The 12962-nt window shown below is 37.6% G+C and overlaps 1 protein-coding gene, 1 long non-coding RNA gene and 1 pseudogene across 4 annotated transcripts in view; 2 read left to right on the top strand and 1 right to left on the bottom strand.

Moving 5' to 3' along the window:
• The window catches only part of LOC108167036 (uncharacterized), an 88888-nt gene that overhangs the window by 66850 nt on the left and 9076 nt on the right, over positions 1-12962 (bottom strand). The window lies entirely within an intron of this gene.
• The window catches only part of myom3 (myomesin 3), a 57993-nt gene continuing 47619 nt past the window's right edge, over positions 2589-12962 (top strand). The window contains exons 1-2 of the mRNA XM_008431077.2: positions 2589-2983; positions 5617-5745. Of these exons, the coding sequence (XP_008429299.2) occupies positions 5639-5745 (107 nt within the window). The 5' untranslated portion in view covers positions 2589-2983; positions 5617-5638. The remainder of the gene's footprint in view (positions 2984-5616; positions 5746-12962) is intronic.
• Positions 8737-10776, top strand: LOC145547609 (general transcription factor II-I repeat domain-containing protein 2A pseudogene; annotated as a pseudogene).

Raw genomic sequence — 12962 nt, 5'->3', positions numbered from 1 at the left:
TTCATAAATTGAAGTCTACATGTAATTGGATGCAATCACTTTGCTACTCATCCATTCCTCTCTTGCATTCTAATGATGTCTTAATGGGCCTTTTGTTAGAAAAAAAAGCCATGGAAACAGCTGTCAAAGCCGGCCAAGAAATGACTGATCTGCCCTGAAACTTCTATGTCTATTAAAGGTATTTTCTGCGTTTGATAGCCAGTGAAAAGATGGAAAAAATATATATTTTGTTTGAACCAGGTCAGTTCTCCTGAAGGGAAACAATCGATCCAATCTGGACAGAGTGGAGTCGTCTCTGTTCCTATGTTGAGTTGTCTATTAAACTATGAGTTCCATGGTGTCTGTGCCATTTTCTCAAAGACATGAACTGTAAACGGTGATAAATAAAAGGGGGAAAACCTTTAATTGCCAGGGAGCACACGTCCAAGTACTTTATAACCAGAAAATGTCTCGTCCAGTGAGCACACTTCTAAGTACTTTATGACCAGTAAACATATAATTTTTATTGCCAGAAAAAAAATTCCCCATTTCATTTTATTAATAGATTTTTCCAGACACTTAGTGAAGCTTGTTCCATTTTTGGTCCCCAATAAAATCATCAGCTGTTCATGTGTGAACCTCACTCCACTAAGGTAATTATTTATAATTTTACGAAAATACATTTCTCAATGCTTTTCAAAACAATTTAATAAAATTACATTTACTTGACACAAAACAACAGATAAATGTAAAGGCAGCTTTTTCTGTAAACTTCTGAATTTGTCCTCAACTTCAAATACTAGTACGGCTCAAAAAAATTTAATATTGCATAAAAGAGCAATATTTCTCGCTAGTTTTCTCAGAAAGCTAAACTAATGTCATCTAGAATAATCACACACAGACTGATTTATTCCAAGATTTTGTTTCTTGTAATTTTGATTGTTTACAGATAATGAAAACATAAAATTTTGTCTAAGAAAGTTGAACACCGTAGGAATTTTTATTTAGTAGAGTGACATTCATGTTAGTTGACCTTTGACCTCTCTAGTGAAACCAGGAGGAAGATCAAATGAAAAATAAATAACCAACCAAAAATAGAATGCATAAATGGTGTCTGCCTGGAGATAACCACATGTATTTTCCAATTTCTCTCCCTCATGCGACTGCCATAGTGTTAGTCTGTTTATTAGGAAAATTTTGGTCATTTAAATTCAAATCTGGATTTATAGCTGTATAGATGATTCATCACTCCTATTATTTGCAGTTTGATCGCTTTTGTGGTAATCCACTGACTCTTCCTACATGTACATAAATTATTTGGAAGTTACGACAGTATCACGAGTCCTCAATTGGACTCTGGATATAGATATAATACTCATCATTATATCTGGTTTTCTCTAGCAATAGCATAAAAAAAGCAAATCTGGGGTAAATTATTCCAAGTGAAGCCAGAATCTGAGGAGTCATACAAAGAAGAAATAAATTACAAAGGCGCGTCTCAGCTGTCTTGTCTCAGTTATTCTTAGTCGAACACTCATGCTGATGAATGACGAAAATAAAGGGCACAGCAACCCGAGCTTGTATTGTGTGTTGATATTCCAAAGGCAGGTGTGCCCACTAAAAGCTTATAAATATATTCTGTGGCCTTGAATGATTCCCTCTACTTGGAGCATTGGTGGAAGTTTGCCGATTTGACTCACAATGACCAATGTCCACTTCATCCATGTTAAGAAAAATAATCTTGCAAATATGACACACATTCAACAGATTTTCTTTAAGTTATTTGCGGACATGTGAAGCCATCAACAACAAGCCACAAACTCAAATACAATCTTAGAGATTAAAATATGAGAAAAAGTGGGATTACAAAAATTTATAAATATTTTAAGGGCAATAGAATTGAAAAAAATAATACTGTAGCCTACATCATAATTTACTCTTCAGTATGATACATCTCTAGCCACTCTTGCTTGATTAGATTTAAGCCATATTTGGCTTGTTTTCTTTATTGATCATCAATCATAAACAATGCCCTCATCACTCTCCTTGACCTTTAGTATCTCTATGCATCAGCTGTGGGTGTTTAGGACAGCTAGGAGTTAATCTGGCTTAATACATTTTTGACATGTAGAGTAATAATGCTTGACATCTGAAATTTAATATCAAATAAATATGATAGTAGCAGTTTGTTGTTACTGGAATATTGTTAACAGATTATGATGACTATGTTGCTATATCATTAAGTTCTAGCAGCATATTAAAGCCTATGTGCCAATAAAAAAAAGGTTAAGACAAGAATGCACTGCCTTATAATAATTTTAAAATAGTTTCCATACCACTGTTTGACAACATTTCAAAATGGGAGATATTTTGGACCCAACAAGAAGTGGAGAGTTGTTGGTTTCACAAATTTATCGCAACCTACATTCCATAAGATAATTTTTTAAAAGTAAAACACGATTGACTTTTTCAGTTCTCAATTGTTTTCCTTTTTATAATGCCTTCTTTCTGTTTTCTATTTTTTTCCTCTCAAAGATCAGTCAGTATTGTACAGAGAAAAGTTGTCTCATTGCTGCTTGTGTCTTAGCTGCTTGTCCAAAAAAATAGCTCTAAATCGGATGGGCTGATAGTGATGATCACGGAATATGGTTGTAGAGGTGACTGTGCGCATACTGTGTGCAGCCTAGGTTGGGGGTATTTATGGGTAGGAGAGGATGTCATCAGTCTATATTTACCAACTTAAGAATGAAAGAGCATTGTGTGGTCCACATACTTGGCACTGGAGGACACTTTGTGTTCAGGGTCAACCTCATCGCTTCAGCAAAAGACAAAGGAGACAGAGGTTGACGTAGACCGTGACTGGTAATACAGAGAAAGGAGATTCCAAAACTGAACATCTTTAAGGTGAGAGACAAGGAGGCAGCCGGAAAAAGAAGTGGGATCAATTTGTTCTACTATTTATTGACAGCCAGAAGACCTCATCTGTTTTCCTTTTGAAGAAAGGGTAAGTAAGATCTCAATCATTTCACATTTCAAGACATACTACAAACAGTATTCAAGAGGGTTTTATCTGATGTCAATAAAGACTGAATTCATGCATTACCATACATGGGAAAAAAAATATTACGACTGTGTGAATTGCATTCTTCTCCAACACATCTGCAAAGTGCTATTAATTAGACAGTCTTTTCTCTTGTTGTTCCCTCTTGAGTGTATTTTCTAGCTTATCCAGCTTGTTGAACTTCTTAATGGTCTAATCTTTTCTTGGCCTCAGTGGATGTAGCTTTTAATTACTCTCTAGGGATGACATCAAGTAAGTTCTCATTTTGTTCAGACATTGCTTTCCTTGGCAAACCGAACAGAAAAATCATCTGAATACACTTTTCTTCCACCTTTACAGTGTTAAATATGAGTTTTGGGAGCACTTCAGTTAAGAGACTTTGTGCTTGCCTTTTCCCTCCATACCAGTATCCATGCCTACCAACAGATATTGATCAATTTTAATGGAGCACATAGTTTGGTCTGCCATTAATAGTACTCAAACAAACTTCTGCTTTGGTATACCAGAGTCATGAACACAGAAAAAAAAAAAAAAAAAAACGAGGGATTAAACTGACCCACTAGTGTATTAGCCCGTTATCTAACTCTGCACCGTTTTCCTCCGTGTAATCGAAGAAGATGAGAAGAAATAACACATTATGCTGCAAACACAGGTGCTCTCTGTTGGGAGTGGTTGAATGAAGCCATCACTCAAGCGCAACCTGATTCTGTTTGTTGGGCGTATTCTGCGTTCACTTCCCCAGAGCAGCACCATGATTAATGACAGGCAGGGTGTGGGCAGCAGCATGCCAAACCTCAACTGATGGATTATTAGGGACTCAGCAGCCTACAGAAGAGTGATTCATTTAACATGGGACTGTAACACACCTTTTCAAGACACCAAATCTTTAACCACAATTAGGAAGATATTTTTACTCTAATTTATTTAGCCATTTTCCATTTTGCTTGTGTAACACTTAATCCATTCACTAAATAGTTGACATATTCAACATGAAAAAAGAAAGAAGCAGGCATAACTGATGACCCAGTTAGGCTGAATCTCATTTCTCAGTGATGCCTATTTGGATTCACCCACACTCATACCCGATCCTTGGTATTTTGTTCAAGAAGCATTTGAAATATTTCACAACAAATGGGAATCTCCTTTTACACAAATATATACCATCAGATTTTAAATACTGGGTGGTAAATTTGTTGATTGACCTTTAATTCTGCAATAAACAGGGATACAAAATTCCTTGATATGTTTCTTAAAGCAGCACAATGCCAAATATATAATATCTGAAAATGCTGTAAATTGTATTCATGTTTTAAATTGAGAATAACGTCGCTATGTTTTGTATTTCCTAAGCTTGTTAAGAACTGATATTTTTACAAGGGAGTGTAAATGCTTTTGTTAGATGTGATTATCATTTCACACCTTTGCAGTTTTGTGATTTTATACCCATATTCTTTGAATGTAAAGTGGAGTCATTATTTTCTGGACAATTTTGTGCACCAAACTGCACCCTTATAGAGGATGTTTCAGATAAGTTAATGAACTTTGAGAATAAAGTTCATTAACTTTATTCTCATACCAATTGTTTTGGATTTCCAAAACAATTGGAAATCCAATTGTTTTGGAAAGATCTAGAACATCATCCGTCATATTTCTTTCATTAAAGCCCAACGTCAGTACAACTCCAACCTGAAATAACATTCCATTCTATGTGCTTTAAATATGAAAAATGTAAATACTACTGGCAAGATATTTTTGCCTAGGTATTCAAGTTGAAAAATGTTTTTACAGTACTTTGTGCATTGTTGGCAGACACTGAAAAAATCTAATTTCCTCTCACGGAATGTTTTATCAGCTCATTATGGAAACAAGTTGTTCTCATTTTTAATGCTTCCTAAAATGATATTTTATAAGATATACTTCCATATTTCCATTTTCAGTGCAGTGGTTGCACAGCCTTGACTAATATTTAGCAAAATTGCACTTCGAAGATAAACTACTTATTGTGCCTGATCAAAAAAAACTAAGTATTTTAGAATAAAGATGCCAGAGAAAGATAAGTTACCTTGTAGTGAGCTAGTGTGACATCAGTTTTGCTATTGATATTTTGAATTATTGGGTTGATGTTGCTGCATCTTGTAGTTTATATTCAATTTGTTTTGTGTATTTTTTTCCACCAAATACCATCTCCAAATACATATTTTATGAAAGACGAGAGAACAGTGGCATCCAAAACTCAACTACCACTCTTGGAATATGGTATGGAAAGAAAGAATCATGTGGTAAATACAAAGTAGGGGAAAGTAGAGCCATCACATATTGAATGTGATGGCATTTCTTTAATACCTCAAGAAATTGCTTCAATCTGTTAAAAAGTTTACCAAGTTTGATTAAATTTTTTTTCTCAACATTTTAATACTGTATACATACATTTATTGCTAAAGCTGTATACGCCCAACTTATTCCAAATCCAGTAAATTACCCCGCTAGTACTAGTGTGCACTTGGTGTGAGATTCTCATCGACTATGTATCCCACCTGGCTCCCCCTTCCTGCTTCTCTTCTCCCACACACTCACAGGTGCCTTTTGGGGTATTTTACCATGGAAACCAAGATGGTGATGCAGCGAGAGCAAGAAGAGCAGATGTCCCAGATGTCTCACGGCATTCAGCTTTCCTCCCAGATAAAGAAGAGGACCTTCACTTCCAGGTGTAAAGCGTTTATTGAGATTTGTTGGAGGAAAAAGAAAACAGGGGGTCACATATTGCTAAGATTTCTGATTTTGCTATAAGGATGGATGCAGTTTAAGAATTAAATTGGTGAGGCCCTGAAATTTAAGCCCTATTTACTACAACACTGCAGCAGGAAGCTTAGCCAAATGTGTAGTTATCCGACATGTATTCATATTTCAGCTAGAAAGAGCATTCCTCTGTGCCATCTACCTTATCTGCGACCCAGAAACTATTAATACAATCTCCAGTAATGAAACTGCTGCAATTAGGGGCACACTGTTTTATTGAGTTAGGTACAGGAGGGTGCAATTAGATTTACTTCAGCTCACTTCGACATTCCCATTACAGATACTGTAAATACCTTTTATTGCTTGCTCAATCTTTTCAATTAAAAAGGTGAATCTGTGGGACATTAGATTAGATTCCTTTTTGGCAAGTTTGATAGCTCACACAGCTCCACTTGATCTTCAACTGGGTAAGTAAACGATGTTTCTCAGTTTAAATGTAGCCAATGTAAAACTTTGACTTTCTGAGAAAGTCAAAAATATGTAAAGTCCCACAGAAGTAAACATTTTAAACATCTGCAACTGACAGGTAATTGTGGGACTGGTGGTGTTCTGAAACAGGTGCCAAAAATGCAAAATCAGCAAGGTTTCCAGTTACTACCATTTGTGTATAACTGTAAGAGATGCAAAAAACAAAGCACCATGACAGGAACAATGCACAGTATTTTCACAAAAATGTCCTTGTTTTGTGTACTTGTTAATTCATCTGACAAGTAAAAAAAAAAATCACAATATGCTTGTAAGAGTTCAAAATGCTTTTCTGACTACAAGAATTTATGATACTTTGCTTTTCTCATCACAGATTTCTCCACTCCAGCCACCTCCACACACATCTCAGCAGCACACCCTATATATTTCTAAGCCCATCTCCCTGTGAGATGATATTCATCATCTTCACACTGACTCAAATACTGCACCGTGAGCCTACATAGCAACACATTCTGTTAAAAATAAAAATGAAATTTATACAACAAATCAAACATGAGCCAAAAGAATCCTTTTGAGATTTAACCAAAATCACTCTCTGTCTGCCATACGACACTCAAGTCAAATTTGCTTGATTTTCACAGCCTCTACTGCGGCGAGTTATTAAATTAGGCTAACCTGTGGACCTACAATCTCCACTGCGGAATAAAAAGAGCACTGGATCCACTTTCCTGCTTAGAGGTTGAAAATGTGCAATTATACCATCAAACTTAGTTTAACTTGAACTTAGAGGACATGTCTCTTTGTGTATACAGTAATTATGAGAGAGAGCAGGTGGTTTGTAGTATTGATAAATTAAAAAAATTGTTCAAACTATGGTTTCAAACATTCGACTTCCCCCCCATTGTGTGCAATGGTTAGATTGTTCTGTAAGACTTTTTGAGATGCACACAACAATGAGAGCAGAATGCCCTGTACCAGTCAATTTTTCCTCTTTTTATTTCCTCCTGTTAGTGTTTTGAGGAACGCTCTTCATGTTTATTAACACACGACTTCACATCCCCCAGTTTTCTGTACAGAGTACAAGTCACATGCTGGCTTTACTGGATGCACCTGTGTGTTTATATGCTGTGCCCTGTGGGTTTGTCTCTTTGTGTATCTAACTGTGGCTGTACTCTAGCGATACCACCCGTAGAACAGGAAAGCAGAAGTTGTTGTCACAGTACCGTGAAATGGGGAAATTTCTGAGCTGGCAAACAAAAGGAAAAGAGAAGTCGTGTAAATTTGCATTGCAATTTGTAAGATGGCTTGTGGAAAGTAATGCCTGAGGCTAGACCTTAGCGGCAACGGTAGTTGGGTTTTGAGTCATTCACACCTGAGTAAACTTATCTGACAGGTAAACTGTGTTTTTTATTTCAATGCAGGTGGAGTTTACAGTACTTTGCTTCAATGTTGAGCAAATATTTTAAATATAGCCGTGAGACAACAAAAAAAGCAGAAACTTTAAATGCACTCAGTGTAGCTGTAATTACTCAATTTAAAAAAAGTAACACTCATCTGCCAAAGAGGGGAGCAAATTAAAAAGTAGCTCCTCCACTACATGTCTTTAAACCTCATTGCCACTAGAGACTATGTTGCCAATAAAAGCCCTTCTCCTGTAAATGGGGATGCCAAAGAAAAAGGTCAGCTGGGTGGTGAACACTTGTTGCCTCTCACAAGCCAGTTGTACAGTCACAAGAGTGTATACAAGAGTATCAAGTGTGTATCTGCATGGCTGGACATGCTTTGGATCCCTAAAGAGACATTCTATTGAAGGAGATAACTGGTTGCGTTTTCATTAAAAATACCTTCCCTGTACATGTCTAGTTCCTTGTATTATTTTTTTCATTATGTTGAGTTTATGTTCTGGCTCATCAACTGAAGTACACACACAAGCATAATTAAGAGTTGACAGAAGTGCACTGCAAGAGCTAAATGTTCCCAATGACTGTATGCTAAAATGCCACAAAAACATCATCACTGTTCCATAATTAAAGTGTTAAATAGATCCAAAAGCCTTTGGCTTGTAACTTACATGATTGGTATATGCGTGACCTCTCAACCATAATCACTGTTCCTCCTGATTGCATAAGATCCCTGAAGACAATAGCATGTGTGTTTGTACAGCACTGAGGGAAAGGGGAACACTCACAGAACTGAAGCAGCTGATTCTGGTCATGACATTTTTCACACTCGAGTAAAAATGGGTCACACTGTGTACAGCAGAACTCGAGTTACTATTGTTTTTTGCTTCTTTTTTTTCCACAAAACATATGTAATGCACCAATTGAGTTGATCCTATAAAACAAGCACTCACTGGTTACCTTATTAGATACTTCCTGTTGGTGCCAAGTTGAATCTCCATATGCTTTGAGAACTGCTTTCAGTCTAGAGCAGGCATGTCAAACATACGGCCCGCGGGCCGGACCCAGCCCGTTGGATGATTTAATCCGGCCCGGCATAAATTTCTGAGTCTCTAGCTCATTTCTATCAAAAGTTGTGATTTTTTAAAATAAATATAAATCAAATGCTCCCTCCGGTCGCTAGAGGGCAGTAAATGTGTAAAAGCGCTCACGTCCAGCATGCGGCACTGATACGAGTTAGTCACAGGATGTAAACATTCGCAACGTGATGCGTCCAAGTAAAAGTAAACCGGCAATCTTACTTCACCATTCACCACTACTAAACAAGTTATCGGTCAACACACCCTTCCCAAAATGGCACTGTCAAAAAAAAGAAAAGTGGACACGGAATGCAGAGTTTTCCAGGAAAAATGGACTGAGAAGTATTTATTCACGGAAGTGAACTCAAAACCAGTGTGCTTGGTATGTAATCAGCAAGTTGCAGTGTTCAAAGAGTTTAATATTCGGCGCCACTATGAGACTCATCATAAAGAAAAGTATGACCACTTGAAAGGACAAATAAGGAAAGACGAGATAAACAAATTGGTCGCTGGTCTGAAGAAACAGCAGTCTACTTTTACACGCAGCCGCGATATTTCTGATGAGGCTGTAAGAGCCAGCTACATTATTGCCAACGAGCTGGTGCAGGCATCCAAGCCATTTTCTGATGGGGAGTTTGTAAAAACATGCATGCTTAAGGCTGCAGAAGTCGTGTGCCCTGAAAAGCGACCTGCTTTTGCCAATATTAGTCTAACAAGGAACACTGTCGCAGATCGGGTGACAGAACTCTCAAGTGACTTGAGCAGCCAACTGAAAGAGAAAATCAAGTCATTTATCGCATTTTCAATTGCAATTGATGAGAGTACCGATGTCACAGATATTGCTCAACTGGCCATATTCATTAGAGGTGTTGATGAAACTTTGACCATCACCGAGGAGCTGCTTGAATTGGTGCCCATGAATGACACCACAACAGCAGATGACATTTTCAGCGCTCTCGTTGGAGCGCTGGACAAGGTGAGAGCGGACTGGTCCCGTGCCGTGAGCCTGGCTACCGACGGTGCGCCATCAATGGTCGGGAGAAAGGCAGGCGTTGCCACAAAATTCCGTGACAAAGTACAGACTGCAAATGGAGGATAAGAGTTTTGGATATTTCATTGTATTTTACATCAGGAGGCGTTATGTTGTAAAACACTGCAAATGGACCATGTTATGAGTGTGGTTGTGAAAACTGTCAATTTCATCAGAGCGCGCGCGCTAAATCACCGTCAGTTTGACACATTTCTCAGTGATAATGACATTCATGCTGGCCTACCATACCACACTGACGTGCGGTGGTTAAGCAGAGGTGCAGTACTTAAGCGCTTCTTTGAGCTACGAGGGGAAATTGGACAGTTCATGGAGAAGAAGGGATGCCCAGTAAAGGAACTTAAATGCAAGGAATGGGTGCAGGATCTTGCGTTCATGGTTGATATTACACAACACTTGAATACACTTAACACTAAATTGCAGGGCCGTAATAGAGTTGTCACTCAATATTACGACAGCATAAGTGCGTTCAAGATGAAACTGTCACTGTGGGAGACGCAGCTATCCAACGGTGACACCGCGCATTTCTCTTGTCTCACAGCTGTGCGTCCGAAGGCACCGGACCGTCCCGATAATGATTTGGATAAATATAAAGATAACATAACAGATTTACTGCGAGAGTTTGAGCAGAGGTTTCAGGTATTCGGTGAACTTCAGAACAAATTTGGCTTTTTTCGCTTGCCATTTACAGCGAAGCCTTCTGATATGCCAGCTGACATTCAGCTCGAGCTTATTGACTTGCAATGCGATTCCGCTATGAAGGATAAATTTAGGACAGTGGGATTGGATACGTTTTATCAATATCTCGTGCCAGGTTACCCCAAATTAACAGCCATGGCTGCAAAGGTTCTATCCATGTTTGGGACTACTTATCTTTGTGAACAGGTGTTTTCGGTAATGAATAATAATAAAACAAAGCAGCGCTCAAAGTTAACAAATAAACACTTGAATGACATTGTTAAATGTGCTGCTACTCTTGACACCTAATGTCGATGCACTTGTGAAGGCAAAAAGATGCCAAGTTTGCAGGAGTGCATTGAGAGAGAGAAAAAAAGTGGGATGACACGATTTTGTTTGCACTTGTGAATGCAGATAATTAAAAATAAGATTCATCTGGTTTCATATTAAAGACAATTGATATTGTGCAGTATGTTCTCAGCTTCAGTAGGCCCAGCCTAGTAGTTTGATCTGGCGTAGCCTAATCTTATTGCCCATGCACTGCACTTTTTTTTATTTATTTCAAAGCAGTATGACAATTAAGGCGAAAATATTTTGTTCATAGCTCCCACTTGAGTTTGTTAATGTGGTGAGTTGGTTCAGGTGTAAAACTGCATTCAATCAACTGTTAAAATAAACCAGTTGTTAACACATTCATACCCAAACATGAAGATATTTTTTTTCCCCTGTTTGTTGAATAAATGTGTTGTGCTCAGAAAAGATCCCTTGTCATCTATAATTATGATATGTAGGGTAGGCCACAAATGTAGGCTGAATGATAAAGCATAGTACTGAAAAACAAAGCTAAATATTTGGAGGTGACATTCTTTTACTGATCCGGCCCACCTGAGAACAGAAAGTCTGGATCCGGCCCCAGAGCCAAACTGAGTTTGACATCTCTGGTCTAGAGTCAAAAACAGACCTCATGAAATCTGGTTCATGTTCACCAATACCATTACATTGCTGCTGCAGATTTTTCAGCTGCACAGATAAGTGAGGTGATTTGAGTATAGTGAACCCATTAAAGAAACCAATTTGAGATTATTTAAACTTTATGATACAATACATTACTTAGCTGAAAGAGATCAGCAGATGAGCACCCATTATGACCAAAAAGGGATGGTCAGGCTCCGAAAAATACTCTGCAAAGCTGTGGCGCTAGGTGTGCCAGGAAAAGTCCCTCACATCATTACACCACCCCTCAAGGCTGAACTATTGAAATTATTTTGTAATTCTGACCACCAGCTGAACATTGCAGCTAAAATCTAAACTATTCAAACTAGGCAACTTTCAAACTGTGGTACCCTCTGTGGTTTTCTGCTGCTGTACCTCTTTTGCTACGAGGTTCAAGATATCAACAGAGTTCAGAGACGGTTATCAGCATGCCTTGGATGATTTGTAAACTCAAGTACATTAACATTCCAGACCTGCCCATTTGGCAACTACAACATTGCCTACAATAAGTCTCATAAATTCCATTCCTTCCTTACTCTGATCTTTGATTTTTATGTCAAGGTTTCTTCACCCCTCCTAGATCCCTAAATGTGTTAAGTTGCTGCAATATAATAGAAATGGCTGATTCAATATTTGTGCAAACAAAAAAATTAAATAGCTGTATCTATTTAATTTTTCTTCACTTCCTAATAAAAGAAGTGAAATAAAAAGTGAGTTCCTTTTATTAGGAACCAGTGAGTTCATGTTCACCAATAGCATTACAGAGCTGAAGCAGCTGGTTCCTAATAAAAGGAACCAGTGAGTGAAGATTTTAGTTCAAAGTTCACTGCAGAGTAAAGTTTTGCAAGAGCACCACTATTAGACAAAACATAGAACCGAATTACCTGAACAGGATTGTGCTCTAAAAGACTCTGAGAACTGGTCAGCTAGAGAATAAAATGGTGTAGGCTCTAAAAGACTAAATACAACAAGGAAGCAATAACTAAACCTCTGAGTTCGTGGGAAATAAGAACAAAAATGCCTAAAAACAGAACAAGAGAGACAATAGATAGTTGAACCATTGATGCTATGCCAAAGTTCTGCAGAAACCTCTTTTGGGAATTTCTTTTTAAGTGAAAGAAAATACTCTATTGCTGTAAGCTGTGATACTTCCTCAAGACAGTGCTGTAAATACGTTTTTTTTAATAGTACCTTCTAAATAAGATTCTGCTGAACATGAATCACCAAACTGCAATGTAGTACTTCTAGAGTACTTAAAACTAACAAAAGATAAAACATTACAAACTAATCAACATTTAGGGCTTATTCCTGAATAGTAGCAGAACAATGTGGAGTTTTATTTTTCATGAGTGTAAAACTCCAGACTGCTTCTTTTGTTCAACTTGAGAAGACAACATATTGGACAAAATCAGGCTCTTTATTGACCATTTAAAACTAGTCCTTACTAGCCTAAAGCCTCATGTACATTCCATGCGTTAGTAGTAAGCAGAACTTATGTAGAA

This window comes from Poecilia reticulata, chromosome 16 (genome assembly GCF_904066995.2).
Source record: "Poecilia reticulata chromosome 16, P_reticulata-male-v2, whole genome shotgun sequence".
Taxonomy (NCBI): domain Eukaryota; kingdom Metazoa; phylum Chordata; class Actinopteri; order Cyprinodontiformes; family Poeciliidae; genus Poecilia; species Poecilia reticulata.
This window is presented reverse-complemented; position numbering and strand designations above follow the sequence as displayed.